This window comes from Solea senegalensis, linkage group LG5 (assembly GCF_019176455.1).
Source record: "Solea senegalensis isolate Sse05_10M linkage group LG5, IFAPA_SoseM_1, whole genome shotgun sequence".
Lineage (NCBI taxonomy): Eukaryota > Metazoa > Chordata > Actinopteri > Pleuronectiformes > Soleidae > Solea > Solea senegalensis.
This window is the reverse complement of record NC_058025.1, coordinates 12,836,694-12,864,682: the sequence shown is the minus strand read 5'-3', so window position 1 is coordinate 12,864,682 and position 27,989 is coordinate 12,836,694. Positions and strand designations below refer to the sequence as shown.

The window sequence follows — 27,989 nt, the reverse complement described above, 5'->3', positions numbered from 1 at the left end:
TATCTATCTATATATACATACATATGACTGTACATTGATTTATGCTCCACAGAACTGTCTTTACCTGGAGTGCTTTGCGCATGCGCAGACTAACTTTTCCGCCGCCTCACTCAACTTCCTCATTGGTAGTGATAGTCGTTTGTGCCCCAGATATCGCACAGAAACACGTAGGGCGTTTGGTTTTGTTGTATTTTCGAGCCTCACAAATGTCGAAACCTCCTCCTAAGCCGGCCAAACCAGGTAAGACTTCCACGTTATCAAGAAACGCGTTTAAATATTGTGCTCTGGGCGTTTGTTCGAGGACAACACACCTTGTGAAGCGTCGTGGGCGTGCGGCGATGAGCGCCACAGTCTGTGAAAACATGCACAATTCTGTCGTTTGCCTGTGAAACTTTCAACACGCAGTAGAAAGAAATTTTCATTAATATTGTCGTTATTGTTCATTATTACTTGCGGAGTGGAGTGGAGTGGAGTGGAGCGCGCGTGTGTGTGTTGAGTGACAGGCTGAATCCAGATCTCCTCTCCTCTACAGGCCTGATCGTGCAGGGTCATTTCCCTCATTTCACTCACTCGTGCACTGGAGAGGGTTGTCATTCAGTGGCTTCAGGTCGAAGGACTTTGTGTGGTCCCTGAGGCTCGCCTTTAACTTCCTGCTTTCTCAGTCTGATTACTAAATTTAAACTTTGAACATACCATGGTTGTAGGTGTATTTCAGAATCGACTTGGGATGTTCATGCAAAAAACTGATCTGTAGGGTTTACAGAGACTGGATCAAAAAGGAGATTGGTGACTATAGCTGGGGACACACTACACAACTTTCACAGTCTTTACTGACTGGGGGTTCACTCTAACCGACTTGTTTCAGCACACATTTAACGACTGCAACTGATGAGGGATCACTGACTACATGATTTGTCAAAACAACTGAAAGCAGCAAACTCTCGGAAGAGAGTGACTGTGCGAAGAATAAACAAACATGGACGACAAACGGTTTGTTCCGAGAAATCAAAGCACAAAAGACGGGTATGGGTGAACTCATGGAGTCGTTTCTGTCTGTTGTCAACATTGTTTTGATATTCCCGCTACTTCCTGTTGTCTTTGGATGCTATTTCCTTTGTCTCACCTATTCCTTTTCATTGGCTGTTGGCAGCATGTGTTAGCACCAATTGGGTTGGTAATCGGCACACTCTACCCGATTGTGCCCAGAGTCGGCTCAGAAAATTCAAATACATGTTTGAATGAATGAGACTGAGGTCTGCTATCCTCTCACACAACCTGCCATGCTGACTGCCCCCAACTAGTGCTGATTGGTGCAGACTCTGCCCAACTGTGAATTGTGTGTAAAATCGGGCAAAAAATCTTATATGTCTCCAGCTCAAGTTAATGTAAGAGGTAAAAAGAACATGGCCAGAGTGGACAGGCAACTGTCACTTTCCTTACAACCAAGGATTAGGGTTACCTAACCCTAATCCTATTTAGAAGACCATCTCTGAAAGCAAAACCTATCGTCAAATCTCAAAGCAGATGATCAGAAGACCACTAGGGAGTACCTCATAGTATGATATAATATATATGTATATATATAGCGATACATCACGATATCTGTCTAACTGAAGAAAACAATGTGTCCGTGAAAAGTTAAAAGTGAAGGATTTCTCTATTTATTCACAACGTTGTACATTCAGTCTAAGTATTAAACAAGGATGGAGCCTCTCTTAACGTCGCTTTCTTCATCATTATCCTGCTGTAAACCCTCTTCTTCGGCCAGGTTACTTCCACCCAACTTTCTCTCATTCGTTTGAACAGCGCCACCGCAAGGAGACGCCAAGTAGTGACGCCTGGCGAGTGAAACTGGCAGGGACTGTTTACTTTAGAGCGCCTTAATTTGTTAATTAAAATGTCAATATTTGCTTGGGTGTATGAATTATCGTATTGCACAAAGAGGGATGACAATGTCCGACTCAAGATGGCACTGAGCTTGCAAACCAACAGTGTTTTCACCTTCTACACATGAATATCTTCCCTGGGTTGTAATCTATACACCCAGAGAATTTAATCCAAATCAAATGTACTGTGGAATTATGCTACTCTCAAACAAACATGGTCGAAACATGCATAGTAACTAGAGTCTCCCACAGTGTCAATACTCTTATCTCTCAACATTAACAAATAATTAAAACAAAAAATCTGAATCCAGGTCTAGATCACCACCAAAACCTGTTGGCCATAACATACATCCCCCAGAAAATGTAACTAAAATCTGTACTTAATTTAAATTCAAAAGCCAATTCAATATAATGTTCACTTTATAATCACTTAAGAAAAAAAGAAAAGCCGCAGATCCTTAAATGTGAAAGTCTATAGTCATATGAACGCAGCTACCAAGTGTTTCAGTGCTATTAGTTAAAAAAGTCATTACTTCAGGGAAAATACAGAATACGTCAGTGTGGTCTAAAAATGTCACACTTTTTCATGAAAAAATAGGGAAGTATTTTGGGTTGTAAACCCAAGGTGGCGGAGACTGCATTTTATTATGTAAAACCTTTAAGACAAATGCAGTTTAATGTAACAGCACTAAAATGTTAAACATGAATTAGGATGCACAAACTATGGATGACGTCTCCAAATGACCAGTACTGTTGTGTCAGGAGGTGAGATCATTTATCCTGACAGATGGCTGCTGGATGTATTGATACGGCTGATACAGCTTTATCTGTATAATAATAATAATAATAATTATAATTTACATGCAGGGTGCAGACGTGTGTGATTTTAACCCTGGGGGTTAAAATCGACTCTGATCTGAAGCTTGACAACCAGATCAGGTCCGTTGTTAAATCGAGCTTTTTTCAATTGAGACAGCTGGACAAAATAAAGCTAATTCTCTCGAGGCAACATTTTGAAATAGTTATTCATGCCCTACCTCTCTGAGCTTCTACATCCATACTCACCCGCTCGCTCTCTCAGGTCAGCTGATCAGCTGCTCCTGAGTGTGCCTAAAACCAAGCGGAAGCTCAGAGGGGATCGTGCTTTCGCTGTCGCAGCTCCAAAACTTTGGAATGCTCTGCCTCTGCACATAAGACAGGCCTCGTCCTTGTCTGTTTTTAAATCCCTTCATAAAACCCACCTTTTCTCTTTGGCCTTTGACACTTCATGAGACGTTTGGTTTTTATTTATTTTACATATTTTAATTCGAATAGAATTTATTGTTTTTTTATTGCATGGCTGCTAATTCTTATTGTATTTTATGATTCTAATTTATTTTAAGCTGTTTTATCTAATTTTGAACCTTTTATTTATTATGCCTTTTGTTTATTCTGTACAGCACTTTGGTCAATTGTGGTTTGTTTAAAGTGCTTAACAAATAAAGTTGGATTGGATTGGATTGGATGTGTAGAAAGTAAAAACACACCTCTCCAGAGTACAGAACATCCCAGAATTAAGGTGTTGGGTACCTGAATGTTAGATTTTTTAGTTGAGTAGTCACCCAGATCAGGCATGTTTTTTCAAGACTAGAGCTATTGGCATCACTTGTTCAATAAAATAACACAGATGGGACTCATCGTCAAAAATACACAAGCAAATAAAATGCTCTAATGAAGTTTAACGTCAAACTGAAACTTTTCTTCGTTTCATGATGTTAGACTGACTAAACCCTTTTCCATAGAGTGGTGGTGATGCACAGAGAACCTGGACTAGTCTGCACAGGCTTTTGTGTGTTTTCGGCGACATGACCGGGCCTGCAGTGGAGACATGCTCTCTGTGTTAAACAGAGCTGTGTCTGTGCAGCAGCAGCTCAGGCTCTTTCAGTGTGAGTCACTGAGACGGGGATGTGTTTTAGCTAAATGGGAACTTTGAGTAACGGCAGAGGGGAGTTACAGCGTTTACATTTGAAACACAAGTGTAAATGAATCAGAGGTAGAAAACATTCTCGAATCACCAGTAGGTAACTGAGTAATCCGATGATTATTTTCTCGATTCATTTATTAATCGTTTGGTCCATAAAATGTTAGAAAATGTTGATGAACCTCAAAATGATGTTCTCAAATGTCTTGTTGTGTCCACAAACCAAAACTATTTAGTTTAAATACCAGAAAACCAGAAAATACATACATTTAAGAAGCTGAGAAATTGGAAAACTTAAAATGTTGGCAAATAAAATATAGTTCTCGATCATTTTACCAATCCATTAATTGGTGCAGCCCTAATCATAAGCATCCTTTTCACGTGTTAAGTGTTTTAACTCTATCCTGTCAGAATTATCTGATGTTGGTATACTGATCTTTATTTATTTAGCTCCTTCTTGAAGGAGCTGCACAATACAGTGCAACGTCATGCAAGTTAAAGTGTGGCGATTATTAACCACCTTTAATAACTTAAAATAATATAAGCACCAATAAAACATAGTCAGAATATGTAAGATAGAAATCATTGTTTCAAAATAATATGTGTGTTTAGTGAAGCCAGATTGATATATTGGTTTATCACAGAGGCCGGTAAATGTTTTCCCTTATGCTTTTTTGTTTAATAACACATGCAGAAAAAGATGCTTGGGGTAATATAAAAGAATTCAGAGCCTGCTCTGACTCGATTGATAATAATGATCTCAGCTCAGAAGAAAATGAATCAGAGCCAAGTGGTGTCTTCATTTTACGTTATTAATAAATAGGTTATGGAATGCATAATGGAATGCATTATGGAAAATTACTAACTAACAGTCCAGCTATTTCCCCATTTAACGTGTTTCTACAACATCATCACATTTATTCTGATATTTTTAGCCCTTAAAATGTTGGTGTTGTGAGATACTTTTTCCTTTTAATCCTTTCAAACCAGTCTGGTCATTCTCCTCTGACCTCTGACCTTGGAGAACTGCTACACACTAGATATTTTCTATTTTTCAGACCATATGTGTGACTTAAATCAACTTCAGGAGATCATCTTAACCACGTCTACATGTCTGAGGGCATTGAGTTGCTACCATTTGCTTGGCTGGTTAGATATTTGCAGGTGAAACGGCCGACTGATATTTTTGATAGAAAAACACATAGCTACACAACTGTTTGTATTTGTTTGTAACATGTCCATATGATTTAAAGGACATTATTGACAAATGCAATATGTGCATTTATAACAAGAAGTGAGTGCGTTTTTTGAGCCGTAGAATTCACTTCTGAAACCTAGTGGGTGTGTTTTTGTGTTTTCAGGGATACTCCAACCTGTTTGCAGCCGTCTCACTGTTGCCTCCGTCTCTCTTGACAGAAAACAATCACTTCCTGTGTGCAGGATGGGAATGTTGCTGGGCAACACCAGAGCTAATCACAGAGAGTCGTGTGGAGCTAATAGGCTTAATCAACATTACGTGAACTCATTTGATAATGGTTTGAATGGAACAGACAATTGTGAATGTTTAAAAGTTATTCACCACCATTTTAACTTCAAGCTAAAGCTTTGTGCCATCTGTCCAAAGCTCAGTGAACCTGTACCAACTTGCTTGTAGAGTTCTTGAAGAAGTTTTCACCTCTCGTCCAAGAGGCTTGACGAGAATTGACGCAGACATTGATAGTCATTAACATACAGTGCAGCAATCTGTACCTGACACAGTTATGTAGATATCGTCATCCTGCAGACTACTGTAGTTATGTAGTAGTATTTTGTCATTTTAATAGTTCTCTGTGAACTAGTTCGGCCTTCAGCTTAGGCCACAACCACTCTGGTAACATTCCAGCAGCAGAGTCAATTCCAGGCTTCACTGTGATCATCAGAGGCCTGAGAGAGAGCAGCTGCTCACACACACACAACTAGTGAGGGTTTTTTTGCCCCAGTATGACTACACTGCATGCAAAAATGATTTGTCCTGTGTTAGATGCAGTTGTCATTTGGGTGAATTTATGAGTGATGTTACACTGATTTATTGTATATATATTTACCAAAATGAAGCTGTGTTTTGAATTCCCCTGCAGTGAAGTGACAGTGACGATGTGTGGTTTCACGTAAATCTGCCTATTCTCAAGTGCAAACTTAACTGCGATATATTAGGGGTGGATCAAAATATTGAGTTGGTGATGTATCGTTGTCCTTCCTCGTGCAGTACAACAATCGATATGCCAGGCCAGATATGGATATTTGAATTAACAAATTAAGGCGCTCCTAAGTAAACAGTCCCTGCTTCACTCACCAGGTTTCGCCACTTCATGTCTCCTCACGGCAACACTGCTCAAATGAATGGGGTAAACTTGGGCAGAGGTTACCTGGCCAAAGAAGAGGGAGTTTACAGGGGGATAATAGTGACAAAAGCTACGTTAAGTGATGCCCCATCCACGTTTAATACATAGACTTTATGCACTTTGTTTTCTGTGTTGTGAATAAATATAACTTTTCATGGACATTTTGTTTTGTCAACTCAGACAGATATCGTGGTGTATTGCTGTATGATATATTTATTATCACAGAATCGTGATATTTTTGGTTTTGTGGACCAATAAAAATGCTTGAGCATCACACCATGTGACACTCAAGCATGTCTTGACTAAACCTAGTGTAATGACTTTTTTCCAATCCAGGTTCCACTCCAGTTTAAAGTGTAAGATAGGTCGCACTAAATACTTGACACTTTAACCTGTAGAAGCTGGGTTTTTATTATGAGAAACATGTATGTGGTTTTAAAAATACATTTTCTGGATGTGTTCCTAAAAAGTGATAGAGAAATACTGTAAATATGTTAATTAAACCATTGGTAAAACAACAAATCAAACGATGCCTAACCCTAAGACTTTTGCACAGTACTATACTTTTTGCATGTGAAGCATCTTCCCATGTGCATGTCTAAGACATGGGCTCAGTACTGTAATTTGTCAAGTGCTTTGTTTTCACTAAATATTTGTTGTTGTTTTCTTTTTACTAGGCCAAATCAAGGTGTTCCGAGCATTGTTCTCCTTTGAACCCAGAACGGTAAGTGCTTTTTATTGAGTGATGAACAAAATGGGATTCCTTATATATAATATATTTACCTACTGAATAAAGTATTGATTATTTTGATTGTATTTTAATGTTCGTAAATTGTTGATTTAATTATATAAAATATATATATATATTGCCCTGTAGAACCACTGTTGAATGGGATAAGGCATGGGCCACTGTATTAAAAACAGAATGAAGGAATCTGTCAGATTGTGTGCATTATTAAACAACACAACAAAATATACATCTCCAGCTTTGTAGCAGTTGATGGTGAGAGGATGGTGATAATAATGTGATATTGTGTGTCGTGGTAAAATCTGGATAAATCATGACATTGGAGATGTTACAGCCAATGAATTAGGCCTTTTTTTGACTGGAAAATAATCAATAATGGGGAGTGACGGTAACTTGTTTTCTGTTGTTTGTTTGCTCACCCAACAAACTAAGAGTTACACATGAACGTGAGACAATCATTAGTCTCAGTTTTTGGAGAAAAAAAGGAGGATTTGTGGGTGAGAATATGAGTGAAATGTAACACCAAAGTGTCATGGTGTCAGACAACTAAACTTCCTGAGCTGCAGTGACTTAACTTTGCCTTTTTTTCTTTTCTTTTTTTTCAGCCGGATGAGCTGTACTTTGAAGAAGGAGACGTCTTGTACATCTCTGACACAGTGTGTAAAACTGATTTGTTCCTGTGCCCTGTTTTATTATGATGGGGATTTGAAGAACTTCTTCCTCTTTCTTTTGCACTATTTGCATTTTATCTCTCTCCATTCTCTCCCCCATCCACACATTTCCCCTGGACTTCATTTTCATTTTTGACTGTTCTGCTTTACATGTGTGTAACTGTTATCACAAATATAAATACATGAAGAGATTTCTGAATTGCTGTTATCCCCAGAGTGACAGTAACTGGTGGAAGGGGACATGCAGAGGACGGACGGGGCTAATTCCAAGCAACTATGGTGAGGAGAAAACACAAGGCCATATTTACATTTCATTCCAGTGATGTGTATTTTTGTATTTGCCAAATCAATATACATTATGTGTATTTTTTTTAAGACAGAGCTATCTCTAGTAATCCATTTTTATCAGTGGATTTTAGAAAATAATGTTCATTTTTTTGTGTTTTTTTTTTTTTAAGTTGGTGAACATGCAGAGTCTATTGACAATCCAATGCACGAAGCAGCCAAACGAGGTGCGTCACCGTCCCTCGCATTTATTCAATTCCCTCAACCTCGTCGTTTCTCTCTCTGTTGAGGAGCCGTTACACTCTCTGTAATATTAGTAACCACCTCCAATCAAACTGTGTTCTTTGTTTTTTCATACACACATATTTCTCTACTCAAACAGGAAACTTGATCTGGCTGAGGGAATGTGTAGAAAACAAGGTTGGAATAAATGGGCTGGATAAAGCAGGAAACACTGCCCTCTACTGGGGATGTCATGGAGGACACAAAGGTAATAATTGATGTATGAAAAATATCCACTACGTTTTTTCAGCTTCTTCTATCAAACACAAGAGTGTTGGCAGTGATTTGTAAGCATGCCGATGTGGCAACAACTTAAATCTCAAACTGTGACATAAAGGCAGATTTGTTGTTACAGCGGAAGTTCCGAAAAAACAGGAACTGGTGTTCTAGTGTGTCTGTGCCCCTTCATTGTTCCTGTGTGTTTGTTATGAGAAAAGAGTCTTCAGGTCTTTAGTCTGACAATGAAACAATGATTTATTTTTTTTGTTTGTATCAGATGTGGTGGAGCTGTTGCTAGGCCAGTCCAATGTGGAGCTCAACCAGCAGGTGAGATGCATTTAACAAAAAATAAGAAAAGGTGAAAACCCTGGTGAAGGTGAAGGCCCTGATCACTCCTGATTAAAAAAACCAAACAACATTTTACTGTATCAGTCCTTAACACATACAGGTAGCACTCAAGTACATGTACGTGCACAGTTTAAGCAAGATATAGACGCTGTCTGACTGCCAAGCGGAAAACTTGCTGAGTCTGTGAAAATGTATTTCTGACTCCACCTCAGTAGGTGGTGCTGTTTCTCTCTATAAGCTAGTGCATATTGAAACAGTGAGATGGCCGTGCTGTGGTTCTAAAGCATTAATCTTGTCTCTGTCAGTCCAAAAGTGGCTCTTGGCCATAGCTTTTCCTCTTGCCGACGTCATCGTGTTGTTTGTTCCTTTCCTTTCTTTTCCTTGTTTGTTCTTCTTTTCTTTTCTCATTCTATTTCCGGGTCAAAGACCATGGAGAACATTTTGGTGCATACGCAGGACGCCTAAGTCCGATTCCGGTCCGACTAAGTGTATATATGCAGGACTAATCGTACAATGAATCGCATTATCCAGGTATGTTAGTCTGACTAAGACTAACTCGATTTTAGTCGGACTAATGGCGTCCACCAGCTCAACACAGTTAAGTTGCATTTCCAGTGCCGAGGACAGAGTCTGTCCTCTGGAGGAAGAACTGAACAAAGTAACCGCAGTTTCATGCAGCCGTGCAGTGATGACTCCGCCCACGTTGAGTAGGTACTTTTCTTTGTAGTGGAAATGCAACCTAAACCGTGCTGACGCGAGGCAAGGCAGGACCATAGTGGAAAAGGGCCATTACATGTCATTAAGAAAAGAGAATTATTATCTTAGTCCAACTAAAATTTAAGGACTACTCTTCAGCAGAACTGCACCCTGGACTGATGGAGAGAAGTGCATTACATTTTTTATTTTATTTATTTACTTGTACTGAACAGGTGAAGCGAAGAAACATAATTAAACAAGCAGAATTCCACCTTACACTAAAGGGTGTTGCCTGAGCTTGACACACATGATGGGTGTTAAAGACAAAACAGAATGTATAATTGAATGAATAGGGATGACTGAAAATGATGCTTTGGTCTTCTTTGTCTCTACCTCTGTCAAAACATCAAGACTTGGAGGATCTAAATCTAAACCTCACCTGCTGTTATTTTTAGTATTGAATTCTGGATTATAAATAATGTTTACTTTGTTCAATACATTTTTAATAATACCAGTAACATACAGGTAGTATCAACCCACACACCATCTGACAACATGGGAGGAGTTAAAATACAAATAAAATAAACAAATAAAATGAAAAGAACCTTTTGAATATATATTATTTTGTGATTAAACAGTTTGTGATGCTACAAATGCTTGGCTTACAAAAATGTGCCAAGGGCATGACTGCAGTCTAGACCCTTTAGTGTAAGCTGTGGACAGGTCTATGTTCTATTCTGTTGCGTTGAACTTGCAGAGACTTGATTTGCTTCTTGGGTCTTGATCACACATCTTAGTTGCATGTTGGCAAAGTCGAAGCTTGTCAGTGAAGATGAGGTTTTGTGTTTCAGAATAAACTTGGAGACACCGCTCTGCATGCTGCAGCCTGGAAGGGTTACTCTGACATTGTGGAAATGTTGTTGAACAAGGGTGAGTGTCAAACTTTGGCCTGTTGTCATTTTGGTCTTCATATTTAGCCAAAATAATAAATAATAATAAAGAACTTTAACACAGAGAGGGTTACAGAAAGACCTTCTGCAAGTATGTGATTCCAGATTGTGGATACATATCACCACATTTTGAGGGTTGTTTTCTGTTTATTTAAGTGACAATTTCTTTGTTTCAGATGCGAGGACAGACATCAGGAACAATGAAAACAAGCTGGCTCTGGAGATGTCCACCAATGCCCAGTGTGCTTCACTTCTTAAGAGGAAGACGGGAAGCAGTAAGTACAGCTGCCAATAGAGGGCAGCCTCACAGCACACATACGCACACTATTGGCGCTTTACCACTATACAGTCTCTACTCTACTTGGCATTTCGTTTTCCTCCTCAATGTGGGCGGAGCTGTCATAAGCACAGCTGCAAGAAACTGTTGTGACGTTGTTTTATATGCGACATAAACTAGTGACTAGCAAAAAGTACAGCTGAGCAGGTTTTGAGTTCACGTTGGCCGGCTCTTGGCAGTGCTGTCTCTAAATACACCAGACCCCTCTGTTAAATGTTGAGATTTTGGACATTTCCTTGTTAAATGTTGGAGATTATGGCAAGTTTTCTGGATTTTTAAGTCTTTTTAACTGATCTACAATTCGGCTTTGTTCATTTTGATTCCTGTGTCGGGTGTCGCAGGTACGAAAAAAGTACGAGTAGCCGTGCTACAACTGTAGAGTGGAAACTACAGTCTATAGTGGGGCCACACACTCATAACACCCTGAGCTCTTACTTGTCAGTGGGAGACGGTTGTCCAGTGAAGAGAAAGTCTCTGCTCTGAAATATGTGATCATTATTTCTGGATTAACATTATAATCATCCAAGTCAAAAGCTGGAGCTCATGAAACTATCATATAATAAACAGTTATTATTGCCACAGCTTTGGTTTATTGTGGCAGCAGCTGACACACTCTTGTTCCTAGGTCTTGTGTAAATGGCATGAAATGGTTAATTTTGTGTGTAAATAAGTCTCTTTTTTTAAACATATTTTTGGGGGTCAGGTCTCTGTTTGCAAGCAGGTGCAAGTAAAGGGCATTGATGTACTGTTACACACAGCTGCTTATCTCTTGTTCTGGGAGAGCCCCTCATTCAGGGTTTATTATGTAAACCGCACATGCTTAGGATCCTATTTTGCAAAATACATCAGAGATATAATATGTAATAATTCTGCATTAAAATACCTTAAGAATTATGAGACTAATGTTATATATTGTTAAGTACTGTACTTGCCAAAACATTTCCACTGCTCTTTAAATCCATAGAAATTTTGCGTTCAAGGTAATGACATCATCCACTTGCCTTTGCTCTACCTTTAGGTTAAGAAATAATCCCAGATTCTCTGAAACATGAGTGAGGTGTGTCGCCATTTTATGTGTCCCACACTCTCTCCCATGGTTGGATACTAAAGAGAACTTTACGTGAAAAAAATGAACCCCCAGTTCTCTAAAACATGAGTGGAGTATCGAAATGAATGAAGGCGCAAACCTCCGGAAAAACCTGCGTGAGTCAGGAAATATTCAGTATTTCTAGTCAGTGTGTTGATGTTTTCATTGTATCTTGTGTATTTGTCACACACTGACACTTACAGTACGTTCTGCTGCCAAATGTCTCCTGGTGCTCTATGTTGTTGTTTTCGATTAAGAGACCCCCAAGCAGAAATGACATGCTGTGCATTTAAATCATTAATATTTTTGTAGGTTAATGTAAGTGTTAATGACGAGTGCACTGCAGTAAGTTAACTGCTCATTTCTCCTCAAACAGGCATCACGCGCACACACAGCAACGCTGAAGAGTATTTGGACGACGAGGACTCAGACTAAGCTGTTGAAAGTTGCCACTGTCTTCCACTGGGTTTGGGATTTTTTTTTGAAGGGGGGAGGTTCATGGAGCTTGGGAGAGTTTTATTACAGATTAAAATGGATTTGCTGCTCTGTTTTCAAACGTAATCCCATTTTAGTTCTATTAATGTATACAAACACCTCGATCCTCGGCCCTCTGCATCATACAGTATCTGTGTGAATTTAAAAGCATTGAATTTACGTGTCTTCCAGTTCGCCCGCTTTTGCAAGTGCATTTTCTAAAGACTTCCATTGCATGCTGTGGGCTGACGGGAAGAATACACAGTACATAGCAGTGGAACAGGGACCCAAGCTTTAACAAGCACATTCCAAGCATAGAGATTATAATTAAAGGCATTTCAACTGGGAATTAAAGTGCCAGTGCAGATTAAAAGATGGATCACGTCTGTGTTTAGTCAAGTTTTCACGCTCTATTTAAATTGCCGACCTAGAGAATCATCAACAAGGAACTGTTGACACAGGCTTTTACAGTTTCAGGCATAACTGATAGTTTCCTCTCACCATAAGACTCTGAGACAGTTTCCTGAGTTATTTGCTTGGTCAAGTTTTAGGATGTCACTTATGCAAAAGCAAGGTCCTAGCAGGGAAAAAAAGTATCTTCCCACTTCCCTACTTTTGTGAGGAAAAACTCACCCGTCACCTGTTTGTGCCGCATGTGTTTTGGTCAGCGTTATAATATCTGTTAGTTCAGTTTTTACACAATTAGGTGGTTTTTTTTAGGGGTTTAATTTCCATTCTGGGAGCAATTTTTCTGGTGTTTGTTGCTGCTTTCCGTATTTTATTAAAATAATTAAAAAAAGTGCCTTAAATAACTGTAACACAGTGTGTCTTCAACTAAGTATGAATGTGAACATGTATTTTGAATTTCTGAAGATGATTTTGTTCTAGATTTCTATCTGCTTTTTTCTTCAATCTGTAATAAACAATTTTTAACTTAACTGCCACATCAAACAGAGTACCGGGTTGTGCACCTGTATACTATTTGTGTGTTTTTAATTCCTGGTTCGACCATTCTGTGTCTGTTACTGTGTGTGTGCATGGGTTTATTTTCAGTTTATTCCAGCTCCCAATTTGTCTGTATTGATATCTCTAGTATTGAGGCATCGCTGCCAATTACTGAAAAAGTATAATTTTATAGAGTCTCGCCGCAGAGCCTCTTTCCAAGTCCATCCAAAATCCCAAAAGTACCAGAGTAAACCAGTGATTGAGGTGAATCCTAACTGTAAAATACTATATCGTAAGACCACATTTGACAATCCGCATTCTCCATTAAGGGCTGTCAACTCTGGAGCTCATTGCCAAACCGAAATCAAATTAGAAATCAGAATCAGAAATACAAGTGTTTACAACAAAGGTTAAAGGCTTCATCCCACTGTCCAAAACATGCAATATGGGGATTAGTTAAATTAGACACTCTAAATTGACCGTAGGTGTGAGAGTGAATGGTTGTTTGTCTCTATGTGGTCCTGCGATGGACTGGCGAAGTGTCCAGGGTGTGACACCACCTATCGCCCTATGTCGACTGAGATTGGCACAGCACCCCCCGCGACCCTGATGTGGAGGATAAAGTACAAGATGAATGGATTGACTTGTAAGTGTGTTTAAGTTTCCTATCAAGTGTAGTTTTGTCAAGATTTGTCATACTTTATTGTACTGGTTATGTTTTATATTCATCATTTGACAATTGTTATTGTGTATAATGTAGTTGTGATGTGTATGCATTGACATTTTAATGTGTTATGTCATTTTAGCATGTAGTTCTAGTGTTTTAGAGTAGTTTTAATGTGTTTGATCATGTAAGAGCCCAACTAGCAATAGCCATAAACTCTACATACAGCAAATCAGTTGCATTATTTGTATCGAAACTATGTTAACTGTATTGTCCCTTTTTAAATTCTATTATATTCTATGATGCTTGGATAAAGAGAATACATTAAATTATTCTAAACTTCACACACAAACCAAAGCCATCTTGCCAAGTATACAAGCAGCTTTTGAGTGTTCATCAAGACTAGAAAAGTGCTAAATCAATACACATCATCCTCAAATAACAGCAAAAGCAAAACATTAGTTTGAAAGTCAAAGAACTCCTTTATTACAAAGTCAGCATGTTGATGACATTCTAAAGGCAGAAAGGTTTAAAAAAAAAACAAAAAAACAAATAGATGTGATGACAGAAAATACAGCAAGTCCTTCATGAGGGATTTGGGGTACATGCTACATCACTGCCAGACAAGAGAAAAGAAAACTGACTTTTCAACAGAAGTAGGAATGGCAACGCACACGTCTTCCTCCTCTACGCCCGTTTCATGCCGGAAGAGGACAATGTGAACATTATGAATGCAGAGTTTGGTATTTATAGAGAGCAGAGACTCTTTAAATGTATATAAAAATGTTTTTTAGACTCAGTCAACATTATTTTTCCTTAATAAAAAAATAAGTCAAATCCGTTGTGAGAGGAAGTGACAAGTGGACAATATACTGTATAAATTGGTTTAGCATGAATGTCAGAGTGAGACACTGAGCCAGACTGAGCAGCAGGAACAAATGATGTCCAAGCAGGACCATGTGTTGCCATAGACATTTTGTTTTACTGTAAAGCTATGATGCGTTACTTGTGGCCTCCTGAAATGTGAATTATCACAGTTCTGTATAGTGAACTTTTTCTTCCAGTAAATGGATTTGTCGCAAGAACTGTTTCGTCCCAGTTTTCTCATAATGCACGGTTATTAAAAGTCTCCAGATATCTGTTGGTCAGTCAAAGGATTCAGCTTTGTTGAGGAAATAAGAACTATTTGTTCACTAAATAACACATTTCATGTTGTTTTTTGAGAGATAATTCACCTTTTTTTTTCTCCCCAGGGGCCATGTAAGAGACTACTTTTGAGCCCCTGACTGTTGCCAGGCAACCAGCAGAACGCATAACCACAGCAGTGAATTGTGGTTCTCCAACTCACAGGTCAGCATGACACAAATAAATGAATTTTTACTCATGTAACATCTTGGTTGTAAAATGAAGGATTATTTTTTTTAACACAAATTGAACCATTCGTCTTTCTCAAGTAGCCTTTTTTTCCTCAATTCCCTGTGTGAAAGACCTTGACATGAAAAACAGACGTTTAATGCGTTTTCCCTTCATCCTGCAGGGGTTTTCTTTCTAAGAGGACGTTAAGGATGACACATTTAGCCTTGTTACTGTAAAGCTGTGCTTTTCCATTAAGTAGTCTATCTGAGACATGACGGAATCAAAATAAACTTTCAGAATCATGTTAGTACTGAAAGAAAACCAGATATATAAAAGGAGGGTTTGCACTTTGTCTTCATGCCAGTTACAAATGTTTCACAAGCTTTAAGAAAAAAAAAAAAAAAGCCTTTTCAAATGCAAACTGACCAACATGTTTCAGGAATTCTTCTAAATCTGGAAAGGAACACTTCATCCATAATTGGAGATGCACATTTTCACTGGAAAGTAACAAAATGTTCACCCACTGTCGGCTAATTGCTCAAAATAAACACACATTTTAATTAGAATGAACAATAATAATAAAAAAAGATTAAAAAGTGGAAAGTATGTTTGCAGAAATGATAAATCAATGGGCAACTTCATTTAAGAAAAAAAAAAAGGACTATTAATAATAGTAAATAACAGAGAATGCACATTTTCAGCCAACAATCTGCTGCTCATTCAACAGGAAAAAGACCTCAGCATGAATAAATAATATCAGATAAAACCAGAGCTCGAGAGGAAAGCAGTGCAGTGAAGATTTCACTCTGGCTAATCAATGATATGATATTAATTACAACTAAAAAGAAAAGTGAGAATGAGGGAACGGATGGAACATTTGCTGGTATTAAGACCATTTAAATTAAGTAGAGTGGAACGACAGCAACACTGATGTATTATACCTGACACACACACACACACACACATTTAACTACAAAAATATGAAGACATCTCACTGCTCTATTGCACATTCAGCAGCACAGCATGTTTCATGACACTCACGTCCCAACTTAGTTTTCAAGAATGCTCATCTTGGCTAGCATTAAAAAAAATGTGTATGTGTGTGTGTAGAGAGAGAGAGAGAAGGCCATAAGTAATATGTCATATTATTTACTTCACTTGCCAGACACAAACTTCATGTCGTGAATTCATGCATTTGAATCCATTCGAGTGTGAGAAAGCAGTCTCCAGATTGAAAACAAGGACGAAGCGTCCACAAAAACAAAGTGGACCAAGGTGTAGGTGGACCTTAAGTTAAGATTTGCTTGTCGAAAACACATTTTCTCTTTATATAAACACAGTCTGAGACTTAGAAAGTGTGCGGAAGAGCAGAGTCACACGGTCGACAGCTTCAGTGTCCACTGCCAGGCTACAAGTCTGAAATTCTTTTTAAATAAATGCAATTATTAGAATGGTTAAAAGGAAAAAAATAAAAAATGGAATAAAATGAAACAAATGGGATAAAACAAAACATCTCGGAGAATCCGCTGATAAAAAAATCCCTCCCAGAAAATAATTTCAGATTTTTTTTTTCCTTTCTTTGTTTTTTCCCATCTTTTTTTTTGCAAAAAGTGAAAATATAGGGGTTATTTTTACTGTGTTCTCTGCAAATGTCCATTTAAAAAAAGCACTATAGTACCAATGAGTCCTTTTTTTTGAAATATATTAACAGCTGTACAATAGGCAAGTGTGTTCATGAAAAACAAAATTTTAGCGAATTATCTTACATAAAAGGTGTCTTTACAGATATGGGTTAAAAAGGCTCATATTAAACGATATAAAAAAGAAGATACAAAAACAGCTTTCACTAATGAGACTCTTGGAGGGTTGTCTTTTCTTCGATGGCCTGTTTCACTATTTCAGCCAACTTCAAGCGGTCAACTTTATCGGAGAAGGCTCGTCCTGCAACACACACACACACAAAAGCAGCTGGTTCATGACCTGTGACGATAAATAAGCAGCGGAGTGAGATGTTGTCATAGGTGTGTTCAAGACTAAGTCATGGTTGGGGCCTTTAGTTGCAAATGAATGTAAGGCTGTTAATTAGACATTATCTTTCATTTGTTCTGTTATCTATTAAGGTTTAAAGCTCCAGTTTGGACCTCTTCTATCGCCCCCGTGTGGACCTCTGAGGAATTACAGAAACACCATGGTCCTCAGTGACCTAGTTTCTTCTCTAGGTTCGGTGCTGGTATGTGGAAAGTAAGTGGAATTTTCCAAGTCTTTTTCTTAAGCGATTGATTTTGTTTTCAAAAGATAACATGGCTGCTCTGTGGGGTATAAGAGTGCAGAAGTCACAGAGTGAGGTGGTACTGACCGTCCCAGCTGAGCCCCTGTAGACCTTCTCTCAGCAGTTTACAGTCTCTGTTGAACCTCCAGGCATCATACATCACCTCGTTCAGCTTCTCATCCTCATTCTCTCCTGGACAAAAAAAAATATATATAACATAATTACCTCAGATGCTGTTTGAGTTGTTTTTCTATACATATGTCATGAGGCACATTAAGCAGCTCCTTAAGCAGTCATGACTCATGATAGATGAGAAACACACAGCAAATGTCCCAGGAGTACTGCAGCAGATTACGTCGTCCATTTCTGACCAGGCCAGAGTTGCAAACAGACATTTATGATTTCATTTGATTCCTTGTGCTTCTTTAATCATTCATTCATTCATTCATTCATTACAGCAGCAGACCTGCTAAACTGTTATTGATCAATATCCTACAAACAGTAGTAATAGTTTGCTTATCCGTCTCCTGGGCATACGGGCAGTTTCTTAAGTGTGCTTTGTATCTACAACTGGGAACATAATATGTAATATGTAGAAATAGCTGAAAAACAAATCAGTGTCACTTCACTCTATGTAACATGACGTTAATAGAAACAGTATATGCGTCACTGTCGGTGTGTGTGTGTAGTTATTGTTTTACTCACCAGCTTGTGGTAGTATACACTGTGCAATGACATCTCGTAATTTTTCCAGTGCTACATTGGTGTCTTCTCCTCCGTTCTCTGGGTCATGGATGAAGAAACCATCGCTGGGCTTTGGGCTGCAACACAAGACACCGCAGCACATTTCAGACTCTGCCTCTGGCCTTTCATTTATCCATACTACAGAAGATTACTACGATTATCTAATTTGCACCATATTAGGCAAATCAAACAAATTAAGTAATTATACCCAAGTAGTTTGCGCTTCCTGAGGATTGGGTTGTTGACGGAGTTTAAGGGCTTCAGGCTGATGTTCAGATCCTGAATTCTCATGTTGGCCAGCTGCTCTGCGTGGGCCTGCTGAATACCTGCGACAACAGCCTGTGACGCACAATCAGAAGAGTCACATGACGACGACGAAGAAGATAGTAAGTAATAAGACAATCTAATCTGTTTACAGACAAGTACTGAAGCACAGATGTCGCTGGGATTGCGGTATATTTTGGCTGAATGGTCGTATACTGTACTTTTTAACAGTTTTAATGATGTAGCAGTGTCAAAATAAATTCGAGAATGGGTGCTTTTTAGGACGCCACTGAGCTCTGAGAGCCCAGATGCTCCCTCATCCTCCACTTCCTCACCCATGTGTCAGATGCTGGTGTGAGACGGAGCGAGAGATAAGGTGCCACACAAATTTTCACTCCACTCGCTCACATGCCCCGATAGAGGAGACTCTGCTCTCCCCTGCTCTGGAGAGATCTTGTGTAATCCTATACTGTTTGATATCATTTTAAAACTCCATACACTGCCCAGCCCTACTGTAAATTGTTCATGCCAGCTCCTTAGTAAACTTTCTGAGAAAGAACTGGAAAATTCTGTATGCGAGTGTCTTGCCTTCTGCATGCTCAACACGGCGCAACTCCTCACCTCAATACTAATATACTTTCCCTGCTGCTGTGAACGTGTGTGGCACAGAAAATCTGCTCCAGTTCTCATATGTGGCGGTGAAACTGCAATTTCCTGGACATTTTCCAGATTTCATGTTTGTTGCCATGCAAGTTTTCTGCACCACTAAGTTCCCACTTACTTTGTCCATCATCATCTGTGCGGACGGCAGCACATTGTCGAGGGCCTCAGTGCAGTTGAGCCAAGGGTGAGCCAGGACTCCCTCAATAGTCAACCTCTCCTCTGGCTTTACCTTCAGCAGCCTGGAGGAAGGGAGGGAGGGTAAATTATTGAAAAGAGAAATGACAAATGAGGTACCGAGGGGTGGGATGAATGAAAATAAGGAAGCAGGAGAGATTCACCCGTTTCAACAGCAAGGTGAAATGGAGAAAGACTTACTTGCGTACAATGTCCTTGGCCATTTCTGAGATCTGGCTCCACTCATCTTCAGGGAAGTCAAAGCTTCCCGTCATAATCTTCTTCCTCATGTCCTTTGGGATGGTGCGGCTGTGGTGCTTGGAGTAGAACGGAGGGTAGCCACACAACATTACGTAGATAATTACGCCAAGAGACCACAAGTCACAGCTCTGTGGAACAAAAAAATCCCCGCACATTTAAAATCCTCATGACCAGTGAGAGCGTAAGGATTAGTATTTAGTTCCACATATGGGTTTCACCTTGTTATATGTATAAGGAGTGGGTGAGGTAGGTATTATTCCAGACTTTTCCTTCTGGTGTCTTCTTTGAGCCTCAAGTACCTGAACAGGAACATCAAGACGAATTTGATTTGATTTAAGTAATTATTAACTGTTTATGGAAGCCATCGAGACACAAGCATGACTAATGTGCTGTGTGTTTGTTTTTTTCACCTGAGGTGCTACATAGTAAGGAGTGAACTGAGGAGTCATCAGGTCTCCTTGATCAATTTTGGCAAAGCCAAAGTCGCATAACTTGACAGGTGCATCCTGTGAAACAGAGAATCACAGAGTTAGTACAAGCAGAGAGACATGTGTCTGATTATATCTTAGTTGCTTTAATAATCAGCACTTAAGAGTTTTGTATATGTAGTACATGATACCAAATATGTAACATTATTTAATTTGCCAGATTTTAAGACAAATTTCCTCCCTGCACTGTCTGAAAAGTTAAGCATGGGTTGTAAATTTAAAGTTCAGCAAAGTTTTTGATTTTGACCGAAACTGATGATGCATCTTTGAAATTGCAGCATTTTTCTTTGTGCTGTTTCCAGCTACTAACCAATGAGTTATCCTTGAAGAGCAGGTTCTCTGGCTTCAGGTCGCGATGTGCAAGATTTAGGGAGTGACAGTGTTCCAAGGCTTGACTGATCTATAGGAGAAGAGGGTTTTTAGCCAATGTGCGTTGTTTCCTTTGACCACTGATGCACGGCCTGCTTGATCTCAGACAGGAAACACGTCGATACCCACAGGAAGAATATTGGACACAAAAGATTTAGTGCAACCCACCCATGGAAAAACACTGACTGGGCAGAATTAAAGACTTGCGAGACAATGTTACAGTCTAACAATTAAAATGAAAAGCAATCTGGACTCTTGCGTATATATGCGTGTCTCCACCTACCTGTTTAGTGACCTGGCTGGCCATTTTTTCAGTAAAGTGCCTGTGCTGACTGATTCTGTGGAAAAGCTCACCGCCTTCCATCATCTCCATAACTATCAGAAGCCTCGCTCTGTGAATGAACAAGCAAGGAGTTAAAGATACTCAGAGGAAACAGTAGAAGAGAGATGGATTTTTAAACAAGTACTAAAACCACTTTACCTTGGACTAGACTCATGAGGGAACTGGACACTATTAGCGTAAACCTCCAGGATTTGCACTATGTTTGGGTGGTTGGCACACATCATATGGAGACGCACCTGCATGGACATATATATATAAAGTCATTTACTTTATGTTTTGTCTCTAGATTAAATTCATGCATGCGAAAGTCAGAAAAGTCATAAATGAGCTATTAAAAAGACAAAAAGATAACAAAGAATTAATTGTTGAGGGGCTGTCATTCCCGGTGTCTCTTTTAGTTTTCATCAACCAATTCCATCAGAAGAAAGAAATTGGGTGTGAGCTATATGGGCCTTTTAAAAATGTAAGATATTTTGACATGTCACAACAGGACAGGTGCAGATGTCAAAAAAATAAATAAATAAATAAATAAATGAATGCAGACTCATTAGACCCTGAACAGTCCATAGGTGTGGATGTGAGGGTGATAGATGTTGGTCCTGTCATAGGCTGGAGATGTTCCCTGCCTCCCATTCAATGGCAGGTTGGGTTGGCTTCAGCTCCCCATGCATTCCCTCACAGGATACACAGTGTAAATAATGGAAAAATTCCCTGGTTTCTTTCTACTTTAAATTATGTCGTATTGTTCTCAGTGCAGTGACAATAAAGACATTCTATTCTATTCTAAAGACAGCTTCTACAGAGAGACACTGCAGTGAGGAAGACATGTCTTCCTAAGCCTCATGTATTTTAGACACAACCTACTAGCTTTTTTAAAACACAAATGTTGGCTATGTTCAGGGGCGTCATTGCATTAAGGGCCGGTGCCCCACCAGAGGGCACTGCTGTGCAGGGGAGGATTATAAGCTTTTATGTTTTCCTGTGTCAAAAATGTCGTGGAGCACAAGTTAATAATAAATTCAACGTAGTCCCCAATGAAATGTCCGCAGTTTTCATCGTGTAGTTGTATGTGAATAGTTGGTTGTGCCGGATGATGCGCGTCCTCTGTTAGAATCCCACAGAAGCCAGTGCGTGCTTCTAAAAATGTGTCAAGAGAATCAGTGATTCTGTGTGCTTGTCAGTGACAGCTTTAGCAGTTCAGTAGCACAAGCCTGTGTTGCTTGTTTTGACTGCATGTCTCTCTGTTTATCTGTTATTTAAGATGCTTGATCAAAACAGAAGGCTGCTAATGACGTGGAGAGGCTGTGAGACAAACTGTTCGCTACAGTGTCAGCGAGAGAGAGAGAGAGAGAGAGACAGACAGCAAGAGGGAGAGAGAGAGAGAGAGAAGCCCAAACAAACACAGAAGAAGCACAGGAGACAGATTAACAAGGGAAGAAAAACAGGAATTAATAAAGACAGATAACAGGCAGGCAGACGGAGCAAAGCATATTTAAAATGCTTTAGGACACCAGACAACAAACAATCACAACCGCATCACAGGGTTTCCTCTAACCTCATTTCTGGCCTTGGGACGATCAATGAGGATCTTCAGGGCCAGGCGTTCCTGAGTTGACTTCTTCACACAAACTCTACACAGGAGGGAAAGCAAGAGTCAAGCAAACACACCAAGAAAAGGTTTTCTGCACAGTCCGTGAATAAAATACACAGCCAGTACGATAAAGAAGATTGATTGACATCAAGTCAAATAAGCTTGTCTTTTTAACACAGGGCTGGTATTTTTAAGCATCAGAGTTTGTTATGGGGTATATAAATTGTGCCTGCATCTTTGTAACAAGAGTAGACCCGAAGGGAATCCTCTATGGGTGTTTTGTAATAAAATAAGGGGTGGCAGCATGGTTGGTGCCTCACAGCAAGAAGACTGTCGGTTTAAATCCTGGTTTGACCGGAGCCTTTATGGGAGGAGTTCTCCCTGTGTGAGTCTGGTTTTTTTTCCAGCTGCTCCAGCTTCTTCTTTCCCATGCTTATGAGGAATTGCAGATTCTGGTTAGACCCTGAACTGTCCATAGGTGTGGATGTGAGGGTGAATGGATGTTTGTCTCTGTCTGATGGTTTCTAACACTTTAGAATTGTGAGTACAATACACACTGACTGAACATATCTATTGAGGTAGTGATCTATAAATATAAGTATATCTGATCATCAATTTCTACTTTCTGAAAAGCTCTTTATCTCCTTTCTTCCTTCATCTGAGCAGCAATGGTTGAAACATCCACGTTTAAGCAGCAACCTTTAGCCCTTAAACTCAGATTACACTATTAAAGCCTCACTGCGGGAAACATTCTGGTTCAGCCAAAGTTCACTTCACTGGAAAGCAATATCTACCTAATGAATCACAGTTAGACAGAGGTGCAAGGGGGCTGGTATAGTGAAAGACATGAATGTGTTATGAGACAGGCAGACGTGAGCATGAGGTTGAATAAGAGAGTCATTCATAGACTTAGACAAAGGTCGTAATGAAATGAAGTGAAATGCAGATGCATAGTCACTAAAATAATGAGACAGAGTGAGCAGGAGTTACTGGAAAAAAATTTACAGATTATCTGAGTAATTTCAATCTGATGAGTCAGATTCTCAGTCACTTGAGGTAAACACTTGACACGTGAAAAAATAACAGGTTGTTCTCTACTGAACAGCTTTAAAGTGCAGACGCTGATACATTACAGCTGGAATCAGCAGGGCAGTCAGACACACGGGTTGACTCAGAAAGCAGTTAAAGCAAACACTGTGACTCACATAACATTGTGCAATTCCTGCATAAAACTCAGGACATGTAAATGTTCTTTAAATGAAGAGATAATTTGAGTGACATTATTTCCACATTAGCAGGAGGTGATTCATAACAATGCAGTTTTCCAGTTTGAGGACGACCAGATTCAAAAGATGACTTCATTGAGTACATAATAGTTTATGTAAAAAGGCTCAAATCACTGTCTATTGTTAGTTCTTCGTAATTTGTGCCTTCCTGTGCTGTATTACTCACAGCGTCTTTGAGTGGAAATGATTACAGCGGAGAATGCAGACAAAGAAAAGGTCTGAGGTTTATCGGGGGCAACAAACCTCACGTATATTCACAGGCAGCTGCTATTTAATCTGAGTGCAGCTTCTCAAAAAAAGGTGCTATATAACCTGCAAACACCACAAATAAGAAATAAGAGGATTGTTAAAAACAGGCCAAGATACTTCAACACAAAGGTGCGAAGAGGACAGAGGTTTTCTGTTGGATTCAAGTCTCACAGGCTGCTTTCATATTTTAAAAGAATTGTGAACACGCCGACTCAGCCACCCACAGTAGTTGGATCAGTTCTTTATATCCCAGTCAATTAACCATCTTAATGTGTGTCAGCTACTCAAGTGTAAGGTCAAACTGGGGAATTAGCGCCACAGTCAACAACACTACAATAAAACCAGTCAGGAGGAGTAATAAACAACAAACATCAGAAACAAGTAGTAGTTTTTTGGCAATACACAGTTTGTTTATTTGCCAGCCCAGTAGACAAATTATCCAAATCGGATTTGAAACCAGATGCACATTCTGCAATTAGTGTGACAAAAGTGTGGCCGAAACCTTCACAACAGTGCTTTAATCATGCACTACAAGGACTGGGCAATATAGAGCATTCAGTGTAGTACAGGTCTCTTTAGTCCAGACAATGCAGAGTTTTACACATCTTAAAAGAAAACAGCAATTTGGGTGACCCTGGTTCATCTCTCACAACCAAACTCTCAATCTGCTCCTAAACAATAACAGTCTACAATGTACAGCTCATATAGGATTATTCTGTTTAAAGTTGATTTCTAAATCACAAAGCAAATCCCGTGATGAGGAGGATGATGCACTGCTGCTTGTTCTGGTTCTAGTTTAATGTTCTGTCTATGCAATATGGTGGCAACAGTTTAATGCCACTCTGATTCAACACAAACACAATTAAATGTAGAAACTCACCTGACAGGTCCACTGATCCCAGCTCCCAACTTTTGTGTCCAGTTTATGTGGTACTCATCCAGAATCGATGATTCCTTTTGGGGACAAAAACAACAGCAAAAATAAATGATATGTTTAAAAGAAAAAGAAGAGAGGCAAACATTTATGCAAAAGAAACATTTAACTAGGTTTAACCTTGCACAGGGCTGGGCGATATGGCAAAAAAAAGTTATCATGACAAAAAAAAAGTCTGAGTCTTTTGCTCAGAGTGAATGTTGAAGAAAGAAGTTAATTGTGGTTTTAAAATTCTTAAAAGACAGGAAAAAACAAACTTCTTAAATCTGAGGAAAAGCATTCATTCATTCATTCGAAGTATCACACAATACATATTGATACTGATTTATTGCCCAGCCCTAGTTGTGTACAGTATATCACTATTACATAGTAATCTACTATACTATAATAATGTGGAAAGGTCTTGCCACCAGAGACTGGGTTAGGTTCATAGTTAACTAGCTGCACCACTGATCATGATAATAGACACAGTTCCAGTAGTTCCAGCAGTTTCTAAGCAGCTGTTTACCCCCACCTGTGAAAGTCGGGGCCACCAGAAATCACATATTACTACTGACTGAGACTTGCCCTGGCAGAGCCAATGGCAGAAACAGGCCAGGAACAAATCCAAGAACCAGGGTAAATAGAAATGTTGCCAGATAATGAACATGAACCACAGAAGTGTTTGTCATGACGCTAGCTTAATGATTCACATTTCTACCTTTTGTATGCAATACAAAAAGACCAGGGGTTGTTAGAGCATTAGGTACAGATGAAAGAAATAACTTCAATCAAAATATAAAACAAACTAAGTCGGACACATCTGACTTTGCAAGTATCTCTTATCACAGTCCCAACTGAAAGATATTTATGTGCACATACAAGTGCAACTGTTTCCAGTTGCTGTGTACTGACAACAAAACTAAATACACAAGTTACAATGGTAAAGAGGTTAAATTAGAGGTGTGCAGGAGTATTTTATTAATAAGTGAAGTCGATAATAGGTAATAAATATACAGACAATGTATTTTCAATTATTTAGTATAAACTGATGATAAAGGTTTCCCGGTGGTCAGCAAACACAACTAAAATGCGTATATACATGAAGAATCACATTTATTTTGTTCCAACATACCTTAATGAACTTGTCTGCGTTGTTATCCTCCGACATGTTGTCCTGCTCTGGACAGATGAAGTCTGCCTCGCCGATCTCAGACAATTCACAGTGAAAACAAAGCAAGGATTTTTTTTTTCTTCCTGACCTTTAGAGAGTTTTTGTCTAGCAACACAAAGCAGGACCTAAGCTTATTATATTACTACGGATGACAGGACAAGGCCATTAAGGCGAAATTATGTCTGGCCGCCGATCGGCCACAGGTCTGAAGTCCACCAGCTGGTTTGTTGTAACGTCAGATCAGGCCAGCTCGGCTCACAGCCTCGGGGTCCGGTTCGCTCTTCCAGCCGTCTTAGATTCACTGAAGTGACCATGTAGAGCGCATAACTCCGAGCGATGTCACTAGAAAAAAGGAGGACAAGTCCGACGTGGACAAGCCCACCACTTTTGGACGGGCATTGAGCGTGGAACAAGAAGTGTATTTTTAGCCAGCGCGATGAGAGCAGTGCTCTGCCAACACACACACGGGACCGGCTAAGTTGCTAGCGACTGAGCTGTTGGCCCGACTGGGGCAGACTGGTTACACAACAGAGGCAATCTCGAGGGACGATGAGCTGGGGCAACGGTAGCATCTGAAAATAGCCCATCGAAAGCTACATCGATAACACAATGAGTGGCAACGTCTTCCCGAAACAGAAACGTATCATGTAGTCTACCCGAGCCTGGTAATGCGCAACCGAGCTAGCTCAGCTGGCAAGTTAGTTTCCGAGCTCTGTTCAAAGCTGCGAATGTTAACATTCTGCCATAATAAAGTTTTGATCGTCGCGAACAAACACGTCCGCGACAGATAAGGTTAGTAAAGAATGTTTCGAAATAGCCACGAGAAAACACGCACCCGTGGACTATTTTATTAATCCCACAGCTTCTTGTCAGTGGAGATACACCAATACACAAGTCGGCATTACGCAATAGCTGCCTGTGCATAACGCCTGATAAATAACATTCACACTCTTATTAAATACGGGACACTTGATGTCTGTTATTTTTCCCTACCAAATAATTTATTCCATACAAAATATATCACACCCAATTAGCACAAAAAAATCGGTCTGTGCATTTATAATCTGATCTGTACATGCTTTTGATGACATGAGTTTAGAAAGGACAGACTCTGATGGGTCCGTTAAAGCCCCCCCTTTTTTCCCCGTAATTTTAGATTTTGAGCATGGTTGTACGATAACACATTTATTAACATGTAATTTTAAAATCAATACATGATTAAATGGTTAACATATATCCACGAATGAAGAACACATAAATTAAACACTCAGGGATATCCTAAATGTATAAATAAAAACCAGTCACATTTCTTTGTGAATTTTATGAGTCACTGAAATCAACAGTAGTGAAATGTATCTAATTATATTTTGTCAATTGTAATTGTGCAAATACTTGAAGTAAGCTCTTACATTATCTACTTATTTATTCCATGGCCTAACTATAAATCTTATATGAATCTATAAAATGTTACATATTCAATTGTGTATCAGCCTATAACCACAAAACAGTATAAATAAAATAACCAAATTGAATGAAGCATATTTTTCGGTGGAAAATAGTTTTTTTAAACAGCTTTCTTCATTTGACCAATTGGCCAAAAAACGGAGGCCATTATGGCAAGTATTTTAAATGTGCATCAAAGTGGTTAAAATTATGAAATGATAATCAAAACTAAATGGTTATTTGACATAAATGATATAACATTATATTGCCCCATGACCCTCATGTGGAGGATAATGTGGTAGAAGATGGTCGGATGGATGGATGGATTGTATAGGAGCTGCATCACAAAAAATCTGCATCCAAAAAAACAAAAGTAAATCATTTTTTGAATGTGACTATATCTTGCAAGATATTTTTTATATTTATTTTTATTTTAAGTACCACCTGGGAAAATATGGAGCTCTCAATG

At 39.2% G+C, this 27,989-nt stretch overlaps 3 protein-coding genes across 3 annotated transcripts in view; 2 read left to right on the top strand and 1 right to left on the bottom strand.

Annotated features, from left to right (window-relative positions):
* The window catches only part of commd10 (COMM domain containing 10), a 721,199-nt gene that overhangs the window by 555,412 nt on the left and 137,798 nt on the right, over positions 1 to 27,989 (top strand). The window lies entirely within an intron of this gene.
* ostf1 (osteoclast stimulating factor 1) lies at positions 182 to 13,262 on the top strand. The gene is made up of 10 exons (XM_044026057.1): positions 182 to 240; positions 6,905 to 6,951; positions 7,581 to 7,631; positions 7,862 to 7,925; positions 8,105 to 8,158; positions 8,314 to 8,421; positions 8,710 to 8,759; positions 10,328 to 10,406; positions 10,603 to 10,701; positions 12,227 to 13,262. The coding sequence occupies exons 1-10, from the start codon at positions 207 to 209 to the stop codon at positions 12,283 to 12,285; spliced, it is 645 nt and encodes a 214-aa protein (XP_043881992.1). The 5' UTR covers positions 182 to 206; the 3' UTR covers positions 12,286 to 13,262.
* On the bottom strand, positions 14,392 to 26,989 carry mapkapk5 (MAPK activated protein kinase 5). The gene is made up of 14 exons (XM_044026038.1): positions 26,039 to 26,989; positions 24,871 to 24,944; positions 22,420 to 22,495; positions 21,003 to 21,100; positions 20,805 to 20,913; positions 20,463 to 20,552; positions 20,075 to 20,170; positions 19,883 to 19,963; positions 19,605 to 19,792; positions 19,348 to 19,468; positions 18,511 to 18,641; positions 18,264 to 18,379; positions 17,646 to 17,750; positions 14,392 to 17,230 (listed from the first exon to the last, which is right to left on the bottom strand). Exons 1-14 carry the CDS (start codon positions 26,072 to 26,074, stop codon positions 17,136 to 17,138), a joined length of 1,416 nt encoding a protein of 471 aa, XP_043881973.1. The 5' UTR covers positions 26,075 to 26,989; the 3' UTR covers positions 14,392 to 17,135.